The sequence below is a fragment of the Pelodiscus sinensis genome, chromosome 11 (assembly GCF_052426305.1).
Source record: "Pelodiscus sinensis isolate ZL-2025 chromosome 11, ASM5242630v1, whole genome shotgun sequence".
NCBI lineage: Eukaryota > Metazoa > Chordata > Testudines > Trionychidae > Pelodiscus > Pelodiscus sinensis.
In genome coordinates, this window is record NC_143062.1 from 45782583 (window position 1) to 45804740 (window position 22158).

General features: G+C 45.7%; 1 protein-coding gene across 4 annotated transcripts in view; it reads right to left on the reverse strand.

The window, feature by feature from the left end:
• Positions 1–22158, reverse strand: part of SLC25A26 (solute carrier family 25 member 26) — a 155874-nt gene that overhangs the window by 30208 nt on the left and 103508 nt on the right. For all 4 annotated transcript variants that reach the window (XM_089781262.1, XM_089781263.1, XM_075938547.2 and 1 more), the window contains one exon: positions 5701–5745. In XM_089781262.1, the coding sequence (XP_089637388.1) occupies positions 5701–5745 (45 nt within the window). The remainder of the gene's footprint in view (positions 1–5700; positions 5746–22158) is intronic.

The window sequence follows — 22158 nt, forward strand, 5'->3', positions numbered from 1 at the left end:
TGTTAAGTACAGGCTTAGCACATGGCTGCTTGGGACAAAGCAGGGACACAGAATAGGCTATAGAAACACGTGATTTGCCACATGGGATCAAACTACTGCTTCTTCAAGTCTAGTACCCTGGCTCAGACTTTGGCCAAGACAGTGTAGTAGAATTGGTTTCACTAGAAGGCAAACCTTGCTTCCCTCCCAGGCATCTAGCTAACAGTGCTTTCCAGCTGGCAAGATATTTCCTTGACCCTTCAGTAATTAATTGGTGCACAGACTCTTGAGGCTGAGTCACCAATGACTCAGTTTATACCACTACAGATTTTATTAATGGCTATAAAATCATTCAGCCACAATCTCTGATTCTGTCAGCCACAGCACTGAGATGGCCCTCTATACTTCATATACTTATCAACACTTGGGGTATTTCCTTTTCTTTCACAACCAACCCCTTTAATATAGCCCGGTATAACCCCTTTACCATTATCCAGTCCATCTTCTGAGTTAAGGACTCCATCAGTGTTTTGTGCTGCCTTTCCTCCTCTTTGCATCTCTACTTTCTATGTATGATTTCCCCACATCCCTTCAAAGAACCATGAGAAGATCTGCCACTGAATCGGACAGCTGGCGCGCCTCTCCCCATGTGGGTGTTCTCAGCTGACCGGGCCCTAATGCTTCTTCTTTGCTTTAGCATTTGTGATTTTTTCAATCATTTGCAGTCACTTCTATTGCCAGGGCTCTTGCTTTCATGGCTATGACTTTGATAGCTCTTTATCAAGATGTTGAAATGGAAATGGCTGACCCATGTATGCAGGATTTTAAACTCCCTACACTCAGCAACAGGTTATTTGTTGAGCAATATACTGAAACTGGGCTACGGTACGAGCTATCCAGTCCAAGTGTTACGGGAAATATCCACTAACCCATTTAAATGATATGCAATGTCTAATCCTAAATGGCTTGTTTACTTAGCCAGCTAAATTCAAACTGTCACCTTTACAGCCTAGGTTTTAAACAATACATTTTATCACCACAGCTACGTGAAAGTTTGTTCAAACAGCTTGGCGGTCTGTGAAGAGCTACATCGTGTTCCTGCTTTATGTGGTCTGGAGAGCACAGGGCACTTTTTTATATCGCCGGCTGGCGTTTCCAGAACAATGATACTGCACTAGCGATTACAATGTCACGTCAGCTCGACGGCCTTCGAGTTCACTGAAAGCTGCTCCCGTACTTTGGCATAAAAACAGATTCCTAATAAGGCAGCTGAAATTACCCTGCGTGACAGGACAATTCCCAGATACCACATTCGGATAGCATCGCCATGAGGACAGCGTGCGGAGATCCCTACAAAACGCTCGGCAGCTGGCATGCTGCTTATTACGCCAATCCTCAGTCTCTCCTGCTAGTGACCATCTTCTCTTTCTATGTGGGTGGCTCCTAATGCAGCCCTGATTGAGGCCTCTAGGCATTACCACAATCCAACAGATAACAGGGATTCGTGTCAAAATAGATATTGTGCCATCACCACCCTGCACTGAGGAAGGGGGCTGTGGCATAATCCATACAAAAATACAATCATTCCCCATGCAGTACCAGAAATGGATGGAGTAGATCCAAAAAGAGGCAGAGCCAGGCTGATCTAGGGATGTGCTGTTGAAGCTAGGGATGCTAGATAGTGTGTATTTTAATAATCATGCAACCACAACTATTTTTTACGGTTACTAAAATATTCCCTGGGGGGCAGGGCCAGCAGCCAGTGCGCTTCTGTATCAGAGGCAGCAGCACAGGGTGGAAAGCAGAGCCAGCCCACTAGGGGAGCCAGTTTAAAAACCGGTTCCCCGCACAGACCAGCTCCCCCTGCTGCCCGTGCTGCTGCCTCTGATACAGAGGAAGCAGCACAGGGAAGCAGCAGCCTCTGTCCACGGGGGGCCCAGGCTTCCCATGGACAAAGGCTGCTCCGGGATCCCACTCCCCACCCACCCTGCGCTGCTGCCTCTGAAACAGAGCCAATTCCCCCCAGTACAAGCTCCCGCCTGCCCCCTGATATGCTGCCTCTATGGGAGGCAACGGGGGCAGGGCAGGCAATGCCGCAGGAACCAGCACACAGGTGGAGCCAGCTTAAAGCTGGCTCCCCACAGGTACTGGCTTCTGCCTGCCACCCCCTCCCCTTGCTGCCTCCAACGCAGAGGCAGCAAGGGGGAGGGAGGGGTGTTACATGTGGTCATTTGGATTAACCAATAAGCCTAGGCTTATCGGTTAATTGTTTAAGTGACTATATGCTAACACCCCTAGTTAAAATGCCTCTCCAGAGAAACGCGTGACTGTGAGGAGTCAGAGAGCGTGTCCCGAGTGGAACAGCTGTGGTGGGAGTAAAAAAGACGACTGCCACTGGCCCCCTAAACCCTGGGCCTGTCAGCCAGGTAAACGGACATCAGAGTTGGTCACATTTTTTACCAGAAAACATATCTTCAATGAAATACGGGCCACTGACAACATCCAATTTTCTGTTGTGGAAAAAAATGACAATATTGACATGTTCTTGTTGTTCTACAGCAGTGTTTCTCAAAGCGGTCTGCAAAACCACTACGAGAAAGCTGTTAACTGGCTGCTCCAGTGTGTTTACTTACCAGCGCCGCGGCCATGGAGCCTCGCGGCTCCGATGGGCTCTGTTCCGTCATTTGCAGCCCAGGGGAGCTGTGGGAAGCGGCAGGGGCTGGGCACCACTTCCCACAGCTCCCCTGGGCTGTAAATGGCGAAACAGGGTCAATGGGAGACACGAGGCTCCGTGGCTGTGGCACCGGTAACTGTTCCATAGGAAAAAAAAAATCGACACAACATGTTTTTGTTTCCATTGGAAATCTCAGAAAGACTCATTTGGACATTTCTGAAGCAACGTTTTTCACATCTTTTCATGCTGCAAAAAGTTTTCAGTAGTCTGACGTGTCCCTTTTCAGGGCAAAACCAGATGTTGAAAGGTCAGTGAGTCAGACGGATATGAGTCTGCAGGGCTGAGGACACAAATGCCAGGCCCCTGGGAAAGATGCAGGGGAGGGGCAGCTACGAGCCCTTCTGGAAAGGGCGGGGTCTCGGGCGGAAGGGACAAGGCTAGAAAGAACCTCCCCCAAACAGCCCTTCTGCATAGCCTGGACTGTACTGTCAGTGGCTCCAGCAGCAATTTAAAGGCCCTGGAGCTTGGCCAGGAGTCCTGGCCCTTTTAAATCACCAGGCGCCGCTGCCCCCTTTGCCTCCTCCCCCCCTTGGCAAGCTTCTGTGCTCGTACAGGTCTCCATTAACCTGCTAACGCCATTCTGTTCTCTGCCTGCCATTTGGATGACAATCGATTCTAAGTGCTTCTTCCTCGGGCACTACAGTGCCCCATCTTGAGCCAGAATGGCCAGGCGAGGTTGGCAGAAATCCTGGCACCCCGCAGAGAGCTAACGAGGGGGAGCAATCAAAAGGCACGAGCCTGGGCAGCTTCCCTTTCCAAGGGACAAACCCCCCTAGAACAATGAGCTGCAAAACAAAACCCCAATGCCCCATCCATCATATAAATATGAAATCCTAGTAATCCATTTGCAGCATGCTGCAACAATACTTGGCCCTTCTGGTCGGCCTTCCGTGAAAGGACATCGGAACACTTGACGACTGTTAACCTCCACGGGAGGAGGGGAACTAACAGCTTCCCCATTTGATGAGAAAACCGGGGCACACCAAAATAACACGACCTACTAATGTAGGTTTCTTCAAAGAGAAACTGCTGAGCTACAGTTCATCTGCAAATTTGACACCATCAGTTTAGGATTTAAGAAAGACTGTGAATGGCTAGCCAAGTACAAAAGCAGTTTCTCCTCTGTTGGTGTTCACACCTCCACATCAGCTGCTAGAAGTGGGCCTCACCCTCCCTGATTGAATTAACCTCGTTATCTCTAGCCTGCATATTTATACCTGCCTCTGGAAATTTCCACTACATGCATCTGACGAAGTGGGTCTATGCCCACGAAAGCTTATGCTCCAATACATCTGTTAGTCTATAAGGTGCCACAAGACTCCTTGTCACTTTTGCAGATCCAGACCAACATGGCTACCCCTCTGATACTTGACCTACTAATAGCAAGTCACACAGCTAGACACAGAGCCCTGAGCTCATGAATCCAATTCTGTGTTGTAAAAGCACTAGGCTCTGATTGCTCCTGTGAGACAGCAGTTTCGTCTTCTATACGCAGTGCCACCAACCAGCGGGATTAACATTCCTATCAAGTTGCATCATTCTAGAAAATTGCTCTATCGAAGTCTCTCTGGAGATACAGGTTCTTTAAACAGCCTTTCAAATAGCTGGTCCAAAGCCAATCAGAGCACCCCACCAATGCCATAATGTGGACAACTCTCAGCTGAGACAACCATGTTATTTAATCAGTCTCCTCTGCACAGCTCACAATTTCCTGTTTACCTCCAGGAGCAAGATGTTGCAAATTCAGACCACACTGATGGCTCCCAGACGATTTTAAAATCGATGCAGTTAGATAGAACAGCAAACAAAACTTCTGGGGTATTTATTGTCAGTGCAAAGCACAGGGATTTGTTTGCATGACATACATTAAAGCAGGGGTGGGGAATCTCTGGCCTGCAGGCTGGATCTGGCCTGCAGGCTGGATCTGGCCTGCAGGCTTTATTTGATCTGGCCTGCAGCGAGTCTCCATATCATGGGCTGGAAGCCCCAAGGCTGGGTGCTCCCATGCGGGGCTGGAGCACAAATGCCCCAAGCACATTCTCACTACAGGCAGGGCTGGATTAAGAAAGGGGCTTTAGGGGCTGCAGCCCTGAGCTAAGGGGGAGATCCCCTCAAAAAAGATCTCAAGGCCACCAAAAAACCAGATCTTTTTGCAAGGCCCCCTTAGCCTGGGACCCTGGGCTACAGGCACTAAAGCCACTGGGTGTCATCCAGTCCTAGCTGGCCGGGGGCATCTGTGTGTGCTGCTCTGCCCTCCCCTGCAGGCTCCGCCCCTGCAGCTCTCATTGGCTGGGAATCCCAACCAATGGGCGCTGCAGGGGGCAATGTCTGCAGGCAAGCAAAGGGCAGCACGGACCACGCTGAGCCACCTGCTTCCTCCCACCCCACCAAAGGGGACTTGCCCCAGCTAACCGCTCAACACCCTACCCCTGCCCTGAGCCTCCTCCTCTTGCATCCTAAGTCCCTAACTCCTGCCCAGACCCCACACCCGCACCTCCACCTCCACCTCCTGTCCAGAGCCCCGTCCTACACTCCAGACTACAACTCACTTCTGCATCCCAAATGCCTTATCTCCAGCCGTACCCCAGTGGCGCACCTCCTGTTGGAGCCTTCACTCATCCTGCACTAACACCCTCCCATTGCACCCCTCATTTTTGACCCCACAAATAGTTAATCCTGCGCCCTGACTACAGGTGAGTTGAGTAAGGTTTCTTTCTTTCTCTTTCTGTTTCTTTCTTTGTGTGTGGCACCAAGACTGATTTTTCTGGGGGTCAGAGGCCCTGACAGAGAAAAAATACCCCACCTCTGCAGTAGAGTGCGGTCATTTTTCAGTCATTTTTCATTTTCATATGCAAAACTAGCTTTGTTCATGCATTCTCTGAAGTGTCCTTATTTGTGGTTAACAAAGTTAGATAAGCTAGCATAGAAGCATCTAAGAGGCACACATTTCTAACGTGTCACAGGTTCGACTCACGAACGGGTCTTACCTTTAAGGACTCCCAAAGGGGAAATTGCACCAGAGAAAAAGGAATCTGGAGGGGATAAAGAAAAAAAAAGTCACATAAGCAAATTAGCTTGGCATGATCCTTGGCTGGCTAAATTAGGAACAGTTATTGTTCACTCAGGGAACTATGGCTTATTACATTTATAAATCTGTAAGGATTACTTTGTGTACACTGTTGTTAAAGGACTGGTTTCACTACAGCAGTTTTTAACTTTGTTCACCATGTTCCCTGCTTAAAGGTTAATGTATTTGTTACCAAAGTGGCCTGTAAGAGCAGTAACTCTATGATCTACTGCTGAGAATTTCCCAGTTTGACTTTTATCCAAAAAAGCCATAAAGATGGTTCAAGTACCACATCACTCAGGCCAAAACGCAGCCTGAGGAGGCACAGGTGGGTAACATGTACTGTCACACATAATTATCCGCAAGTGAAGGGATGCTAACCGTCTTCAAGGGACACTAAAAATGGCATAACGGGGTTGATTGCAAATGTATTATCTCTATTGTCCAAAATGGATAATTATGATGATGAGCGAGACAAGGTGGATGAAAAATATCTTTTATTGGACCTATATCTGTTGGAGAGAGACAAACTTTGGAGTATACAGAATTCTTCAGAATTGTGTAAGCACAAAAACTTGTCTCTCTCACTAACCAGGCTGGGCCAATAAAAGATATTACCTCACCAACACCGTCTCTCTAATAACCTGGGACTGACATGGCTACAACAACACTCCATATTATTATTATATTTGTATTTTGGTAGCATGTAAGAACCCAAGGCACCATTCAGAACTTCAAGGTGGTCGACACAGGACACAAATACAGAACAAAAAGATGGTGTTTATCCTAAAGTTTGCCCTCAACATATAAAACAAGACAACAGGTGGAGATAGAGGAGCACAAAGAACAACATAACAACAAGCACATCAAATAAAACGCCAAGCCTACAGTTCTAAAAGCATACAGTATTTAATATAAATAACATCTATCCTGTTAAATCTATAGAGTGATATAGATACAGTACAACTGAAATAGCTGTAGATTATTAGAAACATTCATTGTGGATGTACGTAAATGCTATTACATCTCAATTCCATGGAAGGTTGAAATGGTCCCTAATCATTACATTGATCCAACAGCACAAGAGTTAAAGATTGTTTCATTGTGTTGCAACTAATGATTAATAAATGAGCCTATTCCGTTAATCTGCCAGACAAAACTTTAGCTTGACAGGCACCTGCCACAGAAAATTTGTTATCTATTCAGGCAGGAAATGGCAGTGAGATGAAATCGATGCTGATGCTGTACACTGAGCTGACAAACTGAAATCTCAGAGGAAGTTTGTCATCGTGAACAAAGAGGACTATCCCTTGTGGCATCTCAAAGGCCGAAAAGAAAGGTCAAACCCAGTTCTTGTTTATCAGGACCCTGAAACTCTAGCACAGCACTTAAATTTCTTTTTCGATTTTGGGTGACAAAGTCCAGTTATTTGACAGGAATGCCTCGTAATATATTTATGAGAAGCACAGAGCCACATGCGGCTCCATTGTCAAATGGGAGTTAACTGCATCATTTCCTTGCACTGCAGAATGAAAAGTGACACATCCTTCTATCGTCTATACCAGAAAAGAGACATAGTCACTGTATTTGCTCTAATTTGTTGAGAGAGAGAGAGAGAGAGAGACCTCCCAACACAATCTCAAATTTCAGGCCTCCTAACACAATCTCGAATTTATTCCTATTACACTTGGAATGGTTAAAAATAATCTTTTCACATGAAGACAAGGGATAATCTCAAAATAATGTTTATTTTATCTCTACTACTAATTAGATACATTTCAAGCAAATAGAAAGAAATTTTAAATTTCTATTTGATTTTCACTATTTTGGTTGGCCATTTTCTTTCTCCAGCCTTCTCAGTTTGGACTGGTCAGACCAGGTTTGACTGCTGATCCTCATTTTCACTTCCTCATGCACCTCATAAGATGGATTTCCAAAATGGCAGGAGAAGGTTTAGGGCTCAGACTCGGCTTTGTGCAAGTCAATGGGGTTTGCACAGACCCACAGAGCCACCTGTGAGAAGGAGTTTGCTGATTGGGACCTGAACTTTCACCCTGCCCTCATAAATCCTGTTTCATTTCAATTTTTCCCACAGATATATTACCATTATACATTCTGAAACTTTCCAAAACAAACCCCGCATTCTGGGCAAACCTACAGGGCAACATCTCTTTAACAAGACAGTGAGCATACCCGAGTAGATTAACATATAAAAGGGGAACTTTCTTTAACCATGCAATCCATACAGTTAGAAATTAATTACACTTTTCACAAGCTTTTTACGGTGAAATTGAAGTGAGACCCTCACTTTGTAGACACTTCTTCCCGAATTGTGATTTGATTGCATTTATCATCATTTTCCTTACAAAAAAACCTTCAGAAATAGAACAGTCTCACACCCAGCCAGGCAGTGATATCTGCGCCTGAAATAACCTAAATCAACAAGGAAAATCTGGTCCGCACATGTGCGGCACTTTCTGCCAGCAAATATGAAACTCTGGCTAGCTCCACCAAATCTCTCATTTGATGTTCATATAAAATAGACAGACAGTATCCGTTCCCATGTCTGGCTTTACGTTCTGTAACTGTACAGTTTATTCACTAGAGTTAAATCCTACACCAAAAATATCAAATAAAAAGCAGCTCCAAGATATGTAAAATTATTATTCTTATGTTTAATAGATGGGCACAACTGACAGTCACTTGGGGCCCCATATTTTTATGTCTAATTACTAATATATTGCATATTTTATTGTTTGCAAAGATCTGCTTAATTTTTCCTAAAATAGGCAGATTTTTAAAAAAGTATTTCATATTTTTAAAGCCATTGATATTAAAAAACTAGTACCAAAAGCAGCTGCACTCCTGAGCCACAGCAATGGAAAAATTCAACTCTAATTTTTAAATCAAACTGCGTGTTTCACTTAAGATTAAGGATGTTAAATATCGGCTAACTGAACAGTCGATTAACCTCATGAATTCTTATCAGTTACTCGACTATTGTATAGATCCTGGGGGTGAGGCTGGCAGCCAGTGTGCTTTGGCCTCACTCCTGAGGCCATTCCGTGCTGTTGTTGCCTCTATGTCAGAGGCAGCAGTATGGGGTGACAGGAAGGAGCTGCTCCGTGAAGGGAGACAATTTAAAAACCAGCTCCCCTTGTGGACCAGCTGCCTGTCACCCCGCGTTGCTGCCTCTGATACAAAGACAGCAGTGCAGGGTGGAAGCAGCCTCTGTCCGGGGGAAAGATCTGAGCTCCTGGACCCGATCTGAGCTAGAACAGACAGGCTGCCTGCCTGCACGGCTCCTTGTGACGTAGTGGGGGTGCTGTCTGCTTTGTAACCCAGCGTTCCCACCTGGCTGTGCTGCTATGCATGATTCCCAGTGACTCACCCCACATGTGTATGGGCTCAGACACCTACTTCCAGCCTGAGCAATTCACAAGACTCTTCCCAGAGGGAAAGACAAAGGAAGGGAGGCAGAGATGGCCACCTGGCTGGGGGGCGGGTAGGGCCTGGGAGCTGGTCAGTCGTGGCTGGGGGAAGCATGAGGAGAGAAGACTAGGTCCAGGACGGGAGGGTTCAGGGGCCAGTGAAGCCCTTCCCCCTATGAGAACTAAGGCTCTGCCCTGGCTCTTATGTCAACATCCAGCCTATTCTGCTCTGTATCGCTGAGAACCAATAAAACCTTCTATTCTACTGGCTGTCGGAGACCCACATCTTGCTGTAGTTGAGGGGGCAGGGTCGGGGGCTCCCCGATGCATCATCACAGCTCCTAATAGACTTTAAATGCAGAGCCACAACGGGGGTAGGCCCCGGACCTGCCGCAAGCCAGGTTGCTGGCCAGCCTGCTAAAAAACTTACTGGCGAGGGGGTTGGGGGGAACGCGTTAAGCTTTTGCTTATTGGTTAATCGGCTACACTATTACATTCCTATCTAAGAGCAGCGAAGCTTTCAGCAAGTGAGATGTATTTAAGGAAGAAGATAAAACCACTGACGGACAGATAGATGCATCAATACTGAAAACTGAGGCAGTACGGATACTGTTCCTAGCAATAAAAATGTGCTTTGACTGAAGCAATTTAAAATGCATCAGGCTACAGTTACAAAAAGTGCCCCTTCAAGCTGACGGCACCCAGAGGGAATCTCAGCAGCCAGACAGCAGGGGCAGCATGTTGAAGGAGCAGCAAAGACAAGACAAATACATAAATAAAACCGGGTCCCTCAAAACTGGAAATCCCTTCTAAATGCTAGAATTCTTCTGCATAAAGAGGAAACAGATGTTCATCGCTGGAATTTGCATGTGGCTTTATTCTCTTCTAGGATACAATAAAACGACTCTTTTGCTCATCCCTTGAGTCAGAAATTAAATGGTGGCATGACAGGTCTAGTCCAGCTGCGTCTTCCATTCCCAACTTTTATTAGCAGTATATTAAAAACCTAAAAAGCATAAGAAATTAAAAATCATGTGGGATGTGTTCTCAAACCAATATAAAAACTACAGATGTTCTTACTGATCTGCAGCGCCTGTTTGTTTATACAGTTTCTCCATGCTGATTCAGCGGAGCTTTGCTCTCAGAATTATCTGGTTTTACAATGCTAGAGTAAATCCTGTGAGAACAGCCGGCAGGGACAATAAAATTACCTACAGGAGGAGTAATGCTCTTTGTTTTCTTGAATGGATCTTTCACTCTTTTGGGCCTGCATTCAGCACAGCCATATGGTTAGCATGAAGCACCTAAGTAGCTCCAGAGAATTCAGAAGTTTAGGGACCAAGGTGGATTTTCGCCCCATGGGAAATGAGTGCAGCACAGTTACTGCTAAATCGATGGCTACAGAGGTCTGCTGCTGCTGCAAGGTCTCCTTTCTGCCTTGTCCCCACCCAAACTTCCAGGGCCTAGATTCTGCGTAACCTAGAGACCGAACCAAGAACTTCCAGGGCTGAATGCATGAGTCTCCACAGCTCGAGCATCAAGCTTCTATGCTGAGAACTTCACACGACTTACAATCTCAGTGCCCAGGCCCTGAGTGAGACAATTGCAGTGGGTAAGTTAAATTCTTCCCTTGGACAGAGGTAGCTCATCCTAAACATCTGAGCTCACAGCAGTTCAAATCCAGGATGACTCTCCATTTATGCAACCACCATAAATCTTGGCCAACACTAAGGATTGTTCAATAGATGCCCAGATTCTGAAAACATGAGTATCACTCAAGCTAAAGAGCCAGGTTGCATGGCAGGGAACTGTAATGGACTCCTCTTTGCTGGATCTGGCAAAAGGGGTGATACAAAACCCACAGGCCAGTGCGTTACATTCTAAGGTGAGAGGGAAAGGGCAGTAAGGCCCCAAAATCTGTAAAATCTAACGACTTCTTGTTCCTGTCATGGTCCTGCTCATGACTTGTGGAATCAGTCACACAAACTGTTCTCACAGATGCCTTTATGGCATGTTATTCATACAGTAAGCCTGGCAGCTGTTTATCATGCGTTTATTAGGAACAGGATGTTTTCATAATTCTGTTGCCATTGAAGCCAGTGGTAAGAACTCCCACTAGCGTCAATAGGAGCACAGTTATGCCAACCCTTCTGGAAAGTTTCACCAACAGTCCCACTGAGGGTGTGTCTACACTACAGGGCTTCACTCAAAATAAGCTATGCAAATTAAGCTACATCAATTGAGCATCTTATTTCGAAATAGGGAGCATCTACACTGCACTTATTTCGAAATAGAGCGCTCTTCCTCCGACTTCCCTTACTCCTCATACAATGAGGGTTACAGGAGAGAAGTCCTCCAGCATGACAATATTTTGACACTATTTCAAAATAACCTGCTGTGTAGACATGGACTAAGTTATTTCGGAATAGTGTTGAGTGTAGACGTAGCCTTGAAGGCATTTCTACTCATCGCTGTAGTACCAAAACTTATATTTGTGAAGAATGCCCCTCACCATGGTGTCTGGGCAACAAACCTGTCTTATTTTCCTATTTGTCACACTGCAAGCACAAACTGAACAGCGTATGGGACCACTGCAGCTCACCGTGTGAAAAGAAGATAGAAAACAGTTTGTATCCAGATGACCACTGTAAACTTCCATCTTGAATAAACTACTCTTTTTTTAGTTGTTTATAACTGTACTTAAAGAAAAATGCCTCCTTTATAGGAGATGGTTCATCTTTTACTATAGGGTCAAGCTGCAGTCATAAACAGCCCTGTTTCTCTGCTGAAGTTAACACCAAAACATTTCAATTAATACTCATAGTAAACGTGATTCAGTGTCTTCTCCTCTTCAAATTCTTCATGCGCTTGCACGATACATCTGGATTATGATCAACTGACATTCCGCCTATAAAGATACTTTCCCCATAATAGAATTTGAAAAGATAGTATGAAATGAGGTAAGGCTTTCGCTTGACCATGTCATAGCTAACAGCAATAGATGTGATTACATATCGCATGGTGTAAAGCATCTTGATTGAAGGTGATGGTGCATAGCGGCAGTGCGCAGCCACTCCATGTACCATCCTTAACAACGTTAGTGTCAACATTCATTTTTTACATTCAATTAATACTGCTTGCCAGGCTCCAGTTGATGCATTGCAGACTCCACAAGAAACCTAACAAAGGTGATTTATCATTTTAAGCATGACCGAGAGGCTGTCACGCTGGAGATGTCCTTAACACGGTTTTGAGAGATGAAAGGATTTAGCGTGGTGAAAGAACACTGGTAACTAAATGAGGGACGTCGCAGTTAATAAATACTGATGCACTTAGAAACAAAGATTTCCAGCCAAGACAATAAAGCAAATAGCAACAATGGCCAGGGACTGAGAACTCCCCTTGGATCCCATCTTCTAAAGAGCAGGTTTCAAAGATGGGTCCCCCATTACAGTGATTTCCCGTACAACTTGCATGGGCATGGCTGTGCAGGATTAGAACTAGAGGGAGTAGCCATGGTCAGGCATGGATAAAACCCCATGGGGGTGTCTACCCTAATGATCTTGGGAAATTCTTCCACCAGCGATGTAGTACAACGTGCAGCTATAGGGCACTATCACTAGTATGGGTGCTGATGGGCAACTCTAGCAGACACGGCGTGAAAAACACCAATATGACCATGGCTAACCTTCACATTTACAGTTGGTTCATATGACAAGCCAGACTCCAATTGCTTATGCAAAAAAAGATGACAGGTAATTTGTTACGATTAATATTTAATGGTTTGAAAGACAGAGTAACAGTTTAAGCTAGAAAAAGGGGTGCAATGTGGTGCTCTGTGCACTGAATAGAGATACAAGAACTCCTAAATTGTATTCCTGACTCTGACATGGACTTCCTCTATGACCACAGGTAAATCACCGCATCTCTGCGCCTCAGTTTCTCCCTAGTCAAAACAAGGTTAATACTACTCATCATGGGTGCAGCTACACAGCGGCGCTAGCTCGAAATAAGCTACACAATTTGCATAGTTTATTTCAAACTTATTTCGATATATTCTATTTCAAAATTAAAATTACGAAATTGACCACTATTCTGACAAGTCCCTTAATCCTTGTGGAACGAGGTTTACAGGATGTCAGAATACCAAGCCCATTATTTCGATCGCATTTCAAAATAACGGGCATGCTGTTAAGACATGGAAAACGCTATTTCGGGATACTGGACGTATCCAGAAATAGTGCCAGTCTAGACGTACCCAGTCTGTCCTATGTGGGGGTATGTCTACACTGCACACTTATTTTGAAATAGCTATTCTGCCTTCTACATGTTTTGTTAGTCTTTAAGGTGCTACTAAACTATTCGTTTTTAAGTTTTTCTAGTTACAGACTAACTCGGCTCAGAAGCTATTCTGGAATACTTATTCCGAAATAGCTTATTTCAAAATAGCACGTCTACACAGCAGGGAAGCCTCACAATTAGTCTGAGGCAGGCTTCCCTAATGTAGACGTGCTCTCTCGATTTAGAGCCCCAGGATGCACTGGGGAAGAATAACTTAGAATGGGCCTGGTGAGGGGCTATTTCGAAATTGCACCAGTGGAGCATCTACACATACCTTATTTTGAAATAGCTATTTCGGACTAGGCATTATTATTCATAGAACGAGGTTTACAGATTTCGGAATAAGCCGTTTGTTATTTAAAAATTATTTCATAATGAAATGGTTGTGTAGACGCTCGCATTGTTATTTCAAAATAACGCTAGTTATCCTGAAATAACGGTGCAGTGTAGACACATCCTGGGTGTTTAGAAGGTTCAGTAGCTGGCATCTATAAAGTCTTTTGACAAATTAAACACTATATGTGGTAAAGTGTTTGGCTGAGAGTCCCTTTACACACTTATCTGTTAAACTCATGTTGCAAAACTGTATAAAATTGGTGTGGGCTTCTTTGAAAAAATACTGCTCACAAGTTACAAAGGGAAATCCTCATCCAATCCTCTTCTGGTAGAAGAATGATTAATAAAAACACAGGCCCTTTATGGAAGCCAATACTGAAAAGTGAAGGGGAAACAGGCGAGAGCTCTAACACAGATATAGGCCTGCTCCCCTGCCCACCCCACACACACAGGTGAGGGAGAAGAGAAGCACGGAGGCAGATACACTACTTAAATACGAGAGACACAAAGCTAACAGATTCGTACGGCAAGCGCAGAATGTTTTAACCCAGGGGTGGGGAACCTCAGGTCCAGGGGCCAAATGCAGCCCCCCCCCCCCCCGCTTGCCTGGATGTGGCCCCTGAGGCTCAGGGCCACCCCCAGCATTAGGGAGCCCATGTTGGTGCTCCACCCCCCTGCAGCCCCAACACAGGGCTGGAAGCACAAAATCTACAAGGTTGGAGCTTCCTAAGCTCTGGTGTGCAAGGGGAAGACAGGGAATGTCTTTCTCCTCAGCTGGGGACTAGTCAGTGAGGGTTTTATTTTTTTGGGGAGGGGGAGGTTCTTTGCTTCTCACTTGTGTGCCCTCCTTCCCCCCCCCCCCCCCCGATCCAATAAAAGGTTTCCCACCTCTGCTTTAACCTTTCACTGATAGTGCTAGGGACCGTTGTTTTATTCAAGGCTCTTTCACCATAGAGATAGGATGAACAGCCTTCAAATAAACAACAAATGTTCTGGTAGCAGTTTATAGACTAACAAAACATGTAGATGGTATCATGAGCTTTCATCGGCACAGCCCACTTCTTCAGATGACCGGAGATGATTTGAAGAAGTGGGCCATGCCCACGAAAGCTCATGATACTATCTACATGTTTTGTTAGTCTATAAAGTGCTACCAGACTATTTGTTGTTTTTCAGTTTATCCTGTACAGATTCACTCAGCTACCCCCTGAAGCCTTCAAATACACACCCCACCCTGACACTGCAATAGGAAGACAAAGCATCTTTACAGAAATTGACCGAGATTACATAGATAACCTGCCTAGGAAGTTATCCTTCACAAACCCAAGACTAGATCCTGCTCCCTCTGATTTCAACAGGAGGACTGATTGCATCCCAAATATGCAAATACTCTGGCAGACTCTCTGCTTTCCTGCAGGGGCCAGTGTCAAAATAAACTCTGGTTTGTTGTTTGTTCTTGAAAAGCAGCATACCAAAAAAAGTACCATTAAAATGAATATTCCAACATCAACTTGTGCATGCTGTTTTTAAGGCACAGATAAAAATCTTTCGGGATAACAGATGAGTTTAGCAGCTCTAAAAGAATGAAGGTATTGTTTAACAGGAAGCAGATGTATGTCAGATGGCAAACTCATTAGTGTGTCCCATCGTTAAAGGAAACAGGATAACAAAGAGCCGTCTGAAAAAATGTGAACTGATCAGGAAATATACAAGCCGCAGCTAATCTCCTATTTATTGGTAGGTAATGCCTTTAAGTCATGCACATGCATTGAGTTTAAGACCATGAAGGACTAATCTTTGTTCACATGAAAAACCCATAACAACAGAACCCTTTTCTGGAGAAGTTTTCTGAAGCACACATACAAATGAAAAACCAATAAAAAAAGCCTGACACTTGAAGAAGCTATTATATCGATGATTTTTTAAGCTACTTGGTTATGCACTATGGAACACTTTTCTCTGATTCCATAACACTGATGATATTTTAGACCATTTCTCTGTTTTTGGTATTTTTTAAACTACAGCCATAGAAACCTGCCATACAAGCAGCTGATACCCCGGACTCTCCAAGAGAGACACAAAACGAGACTCAAGAGAATTAATTTATGAAAGGATGCCTGAAACCCAAGACATTCATACCGCAATAGTGTTATATATTGAGTTTCTATGCACCTGAAAGATTAGTCAGAGTCCAGTTCTGAAGCCCATACACAGGAAAAATGGTCACTGAAGGCAAGGGGAAGTTGGAGTGATGTATGGAAGACTGGGCACTGAGAGCCATTAATAAAATTAAAGTAGTACCAGGTGGCTGTGCCCGATGCTCCCTGCACTCACCAGCCCCCGTCTCACATGGGGTAGGCAACCCTGGCCCTCTCCCCCCACTACCGAGGGGGGCTGGGCTGCAGTTGCACCAACCCAGGTCCCTTCTCTCTCCCAGCAGGAAGGGGAGTAGGGGCTTGATTTAAAACAGCAATTCCAAGTGGGAAGGGGAAGCAACAAGGTCGGGCTCAAACTGGGAGGAAGAGGCAGGTGGGAAAAACTTTTTTGTTATATATATATGAATATGAGAGAGAGAGAGAGAGAGAGAGAGAGAGAGAGAGAGAGAGAGAGAGAGAGAGTCCCCTTACTAAAGGGGCCTCTGTTTTATTCTAAAAAGACCCTGTGTGCTACAATCCAGACTACAATTCCCATGAGCCCTTGGAAAAAAAGAGGGAGGAGGGACTCTTGTGAGAGAGAGGAGGCTCTCTCCATGTGCTTGAAGAAGAGGCCTAGCAGGCTGGGACTCTGCCTTGCAGTTTGGAACCAAAGGGGGAGCCAGGCTGCTGCCAAGGACATTGACCCAGTGCAGGGGCTGTTGGATGCAGCTATTACATGCCTGTTGGAACTGGGAGTTAGCAGGCTGCTTCCTATAGGCACAGCATGAGGCAGTAAGTTTGGGCCTTGTTGGAAGAGTGCTTCCTGGGACAGAGCTGCTGTTTAGCCTGGACCAAATCCTCACTACAGCTGCAACATCAGCGCCAATGCAAGCAAGCGTCTGGGACTGAGTCTAGGGGTGTGCACCCTCTGGGGTGGAGTCACTGTCGTCTAGCTATATAAGCTTCAGTCATTGTTATGTGTTTTGTTAATGCTATTCCTTGCTAATCTGTTAATCCCTGTTTAGTTAAGTAAAGATGGTTTATTTTAAAGTATTCTATTAGATGTATATGATTTGTAGTTGTTCTGGAATTAGATCCAGCTTTATGTTGGAATGAGTATATTCCTGGAGGCTCTCAAGGCACCAGTGTGTGTACAAGGCCAGCCAGGTGGAGGCACCGCCACTTTACATTCATTGCCAGCAAGGGACTGCAGCAAGGGGGTGGATAGGGCTTTCCCCAGCTAAACACCATCAACACTGGGGTACTCAGGATCTCTTGGGTTAAAACACCCAAGTGTGACCTGTGAGTGTGACCTGCTCCCCAGTAACCCGGGGAGGGGGTTATATATATATATATATATATATATATATATATATATATATATATATATATATATATATATATATATATATATATATATATTCTGGACACAGCAGAATTCTCTCATGCAGCTCTTATCCATGTAAATTTCAGAATCCCATTTAAAGGATTCTGCAAGAAAACTCCCAGCCCCCTTTTGCCAATGGGCTGGACTCAACGTTCACTAGCATCATTGGGAGTCTTTCCTCATGAGTTTGATGGGCTTTGGATCAGGTCCCATGTGTCACAAGACGGGAGGCAGTGGATGGAGAGACACCAGGGTCATGCTAATTATTTTGCTCTTATTACATGGTTTCAAGGAAGGAAGTTTGTGTTGCCAGCTTCACGGCATACCCTGGTGGTAGAAACAGAGGAACAAGTTACGTTAGGGTCCCTGCACTGTCAGGATGTCTCCTGACCCTGCCTCTACTGCTCTGCTTCTACGTCCATTAGACCCTCAGTTCCACAATGTGCGCAGGGCCCTTTCTCCCAGGGGAAATGGGAAGCGACTGTCTAGGAAGGAGTCCTGCAGAAAGGGATTTAGGGGTCATAGTGGGCCACAAGCTAAATATGAGTCAACAGTGTGAGACTGTTGCCAAAAAAAAAAAAAAAAAAAGCAAACATGATTCTGGGATGCATGAACAGGAGTGTTGTGAGCAAGACACGAGAAGTCATTCTTCCGCTCTACTCTGCGCTAATTAGGCCTCAACTGGAGTATTGTGTCCAGTTCTGGGCACCACATTTCAGGATAGCTGTGGAGAAATTGGAGAAGGTCCAGAAAAGAGCAACAGAAATGATTAATGGTCTAGAAAACATGAGCTATGAGGGAAGACTGAAAGAACTGGGCTTGTTTAGTTTGGAGAAGACTGAGAGGGGACGTGATAGCAGTTTTCAAGTACCTAAAAGAGTGTAACAAGGGAGTAGGAGAAAATTATTCATTTTAACCTCTGATGATTGGACAAGAAGTAATAGCTAAACCTCCCCTGCTGCAATTTAAGCCTAAGACATGAGGAAAAACGTCCTGTCAGGGAAGTTAAACATGGGAATGAATTGCCATGGGGGGTTATGGAATCTCCATCACTGGAGATATTTAAGAGCAGGTTAGACAGACATCTATCAGGGGAATAGAGGATGATCTAGACCAGGACTACTCAACTTTGGAAAATCCAGGGGCCACAATGACACTCATAGTACATGCCAAGGGCTGCAACTTAAGCGTGGTAGCATATACATCCAAATCTATGTAAAAATATATGCAAATAGCTTCATCACACCAATGGGCACAAATATAAAGATGAAGGCAAGGCTACACAACACGCAGGCCCCATTTAAGTCAGTTCTGCTGATATTAATAAAATGCAACATTTACCTGATTTCCACCCATATGACAGCACTTTATGAGCACTGAGAGTCCAGAAATTTAAATTTAAAATGTGTATCAACAGAAGACCGTTATATTGACTACTACTTTGTTTTGGCTCCCACCCGCAGGCCGCGTGTTGAGTCCCACGTAAACCCAAACCGCCCTGCAGGCTGTAAGTTGAATAGCCCTGATCTAGATGGTGCTGGGTCCTGGCGTGAGGGCAGGGGACTGGACTTGATGGCCTTTCACTGTCCCTTCCCGTTCTAGTGTTCGGATTCTATACCAGTGCTGGAGCCCCGGGCAGCCCAGCGCTGGCACGTACCCCTGCAGGGAGAGCGGCCGCTTTGCGGGCAAGGGATGTGGGGGGGCAGGAGTAGGGACAGGATGCCACTGCCACAAATGGCATCTGATCCCTCGGGTCAGGAGAGTGGGCAGCCCTAGGCAGCGGCAGAGCAGGGAGGGAGAGGGGCTCACCTGCAGTCTCAGGGGAGCAGGCAGGAGGCGTGAGCACGGGCCGGAGGAGCAGATGGCAGACTCACCGCTAGCCAGAGAGATGCAACACTTTGAAGGGGCAACTGCCGCTTCTGTCCAGCCACCACCTGCCAGCTGCAGGGCTGCCCCCGGCTCCTCTGGACCATGCAGCTCACCACTGCCTGCTGAGCAGGGGCTGGGCGCAGCTTGCTGGGGTGGGGCAGCCAGGCTACCGGAGCCAATACGCAACACCTAGCTGCACAGGGCTCCATGATATTTGGGGCAATATGGCTGATGCCCCAAATTTTGTGGTGCCCTATGCAGCTTCACGTTTTGCCTACTGGTAGGGACAGCCCGGAGAGCACTTAAGCACATTGTGAAGTTCTACTGAAGTTAATAGGACTTATTTATGCATGTTTCTGAATGAGGATGAACATAGCTGCTTTGCTGATTTGAGGGCTTGAGTTAGTCAAGGATTTTGATCCTGTGCATCTCCCTTCTTTGGGGGGGAAAAAATGTAAACAGCTGTTAAAGAATGCACTGATGTCAAGGGAATAATTTATTCCCTCATATTCGAGGTGCAAACAGCATCATAATAGCTTCAGGAACAGTCACTGGACCTGCACAACAGCACCAAACAGCAGCGTCTACTAGACTCAAGCTAGAATTACCTTCCTCCAAGTCTGATCCCAGAGGAAGCCGTGCGTGATCTATCTTACACCATTATCTCCACCGTGTGGCAGAGGGGGAAATCGCAGATTTATATTCAAGCTTTAGAAATGCCAAACTCTGCTCTTATAAGTCATTTTAAAAACATGTAAGATATTTTGTGCTTCTCACGAAAAAAAAAAAGCCCCTGCTGACATCTCCCCGTGGCTCCCGATATTATTACATGTTTACATAGTGTCATTACTGCATAGCATGATCTCGCTGGGCGGGAGGCAGCATGCACTGGCCTGGCTGTTAATCTAGATAAAAGCAAATCCTTAGCCATTCCCATCTAGTAGCCTGCCGCTCCAGATGAGAACCAGCTCAGTGCAAATCGGCTCAGACACGGGTGCTGAGCAGGTGGCAACTATCCCAGACAGTGCCAGGGGATGCTCAAAAAAACGTGGAGACTTGCAGAACAGCTGCCGGCGGGTTGCAGGCCTTTTGGAGGCTTCTGTGAAGATGTCATGCCATCCAACCTGCCAAAAACTATTGCTCGGCAGAACCACAGTTATGCCAATTCTGTAGTACAGCAGTGAAACATGGGCAGGGCGAAGGCTGAAAAACACCAGCTTGACTCTTCAACAGCTGCTCCGCATGAAGTGGCAAGACGAGATCAGAAATGAGGCTACTCAGAGCCAAAACCTGCTACCGCCACCCTCAGCACAGGTTCTGTTTGGGCAGCGGTCGCGCTACGGACACATGACTAGAATGGAGGACCAACCATTCCAGGGCATGCATACCGAGGAATGCTGCTACACACTGGCAATCGAATGGGCACCAAAAGCTTCATTAGACTGCTAAGATCACCAGTGATGGACAGAAAACAAACATCTAGCCAAATCACAGGAAAGGTCTAGCCCGTGGGTTCCCAAACTGGAGGGGGGGCGGTAGTGAAGCAATCCAGCCACCCTGCCCCGGTCAATCCTCTTCCCTCCCCCCAAGTTTTGCTGCAATTTTGGTTTTTGGCCCCGGTCAGTTCCTTTTTTTGGGGGTGGGGGCTCAACACGTTTTGCTGCTATTGGCGGGTAGGGGGGAAGGGGCATGAGGATTTCTCAAAAAATCAAAAAGGAGGTGTGATGCCAAAAAGTTTGGAAACCACTGATCTATCCAGAGACTGATTTGGGTGGCACTCAGTCTGCAAGATTATGTCCTTTTTGGATTTGCAAGGATGAAGAAACTGAGGATGATTCTAGCTGCATGATACACGACAGATAAAGGAAGAGACAGTCCCTGCCACAAAGTGCTTCCAGTCTCACTAGAGCTGCAGTGCAATCATTTTATTTTGCTTAACTGTAGTATTTTTATCCTACTTCTATAGGAGCGAATTCAGCCAAACAATTAAGCACATGACTAACCCCATCCAGGCTTAGCAAAGCACTGTTGACTTCAGTGAGATCACCCACTTGCTGAAAGTTAAGAGTGGACAACTTAATCAAATACATGCTCTAGCTAAACCATACGATGTGGCCTTGAGAGATTACTGGATGAAACGGTTGACCTACGTTATACAGAAAGGCAGTCCTCGTGATTATAATTAGGGCCCTACCATATTCACAATCCATTTTGGTTAATTACATGATCATATTTTAAAAATGGTAAATTTCATGATTTCAGCTATTTATTTCTGAAACATCATGGTGTTGCAATTGTAAACGAGTTATGTGAGGGTCGCAAGGTTATTATATGGGGCTTGTGGTACTGCTTCTGTGCTGCTGCTGGCAGTGCTGCCTTCAGAGCTGGGCAGCTGGAGAGCAGCGGCTGCTGGCCAAGAATCTAGCTTTGAAGGCAAAGCAACCGCCAGCACCAGCACAGAAGTAAGGACGGCCTGGTATGGCACGGCAACATGGGTATGATACTGCCATCCTTACTTCTGCCCTTACACCCCTTTACCCTGGCCACCTTTACTTCTGCCCTGCTGCTGGTGGGCTGCTGCCTTCAGATATGGGCACCCAGTCACATTATAACCACCGTTCTCCAGTTGCCCAGCTCTGAAGGTAGCACAGAAGAAAGTGTTGCAATGCCATGACCATCCTAAAATGACCTTGTGATCCTCCTGCAACTCTCTCTTGGGTCAGGACCCCCAATTTAAGAAATGCCGGTCTTCCAAGTGAACCTGGTATGGTACAGGGTAAAAGCACATAAAAGGCCGGATTTCATGGACCATAATGTATTTTGCATGGCTGTGAATTTGGTAGGGCCTTAATTATTATGGTCTCATTTAGCCTTAAAAA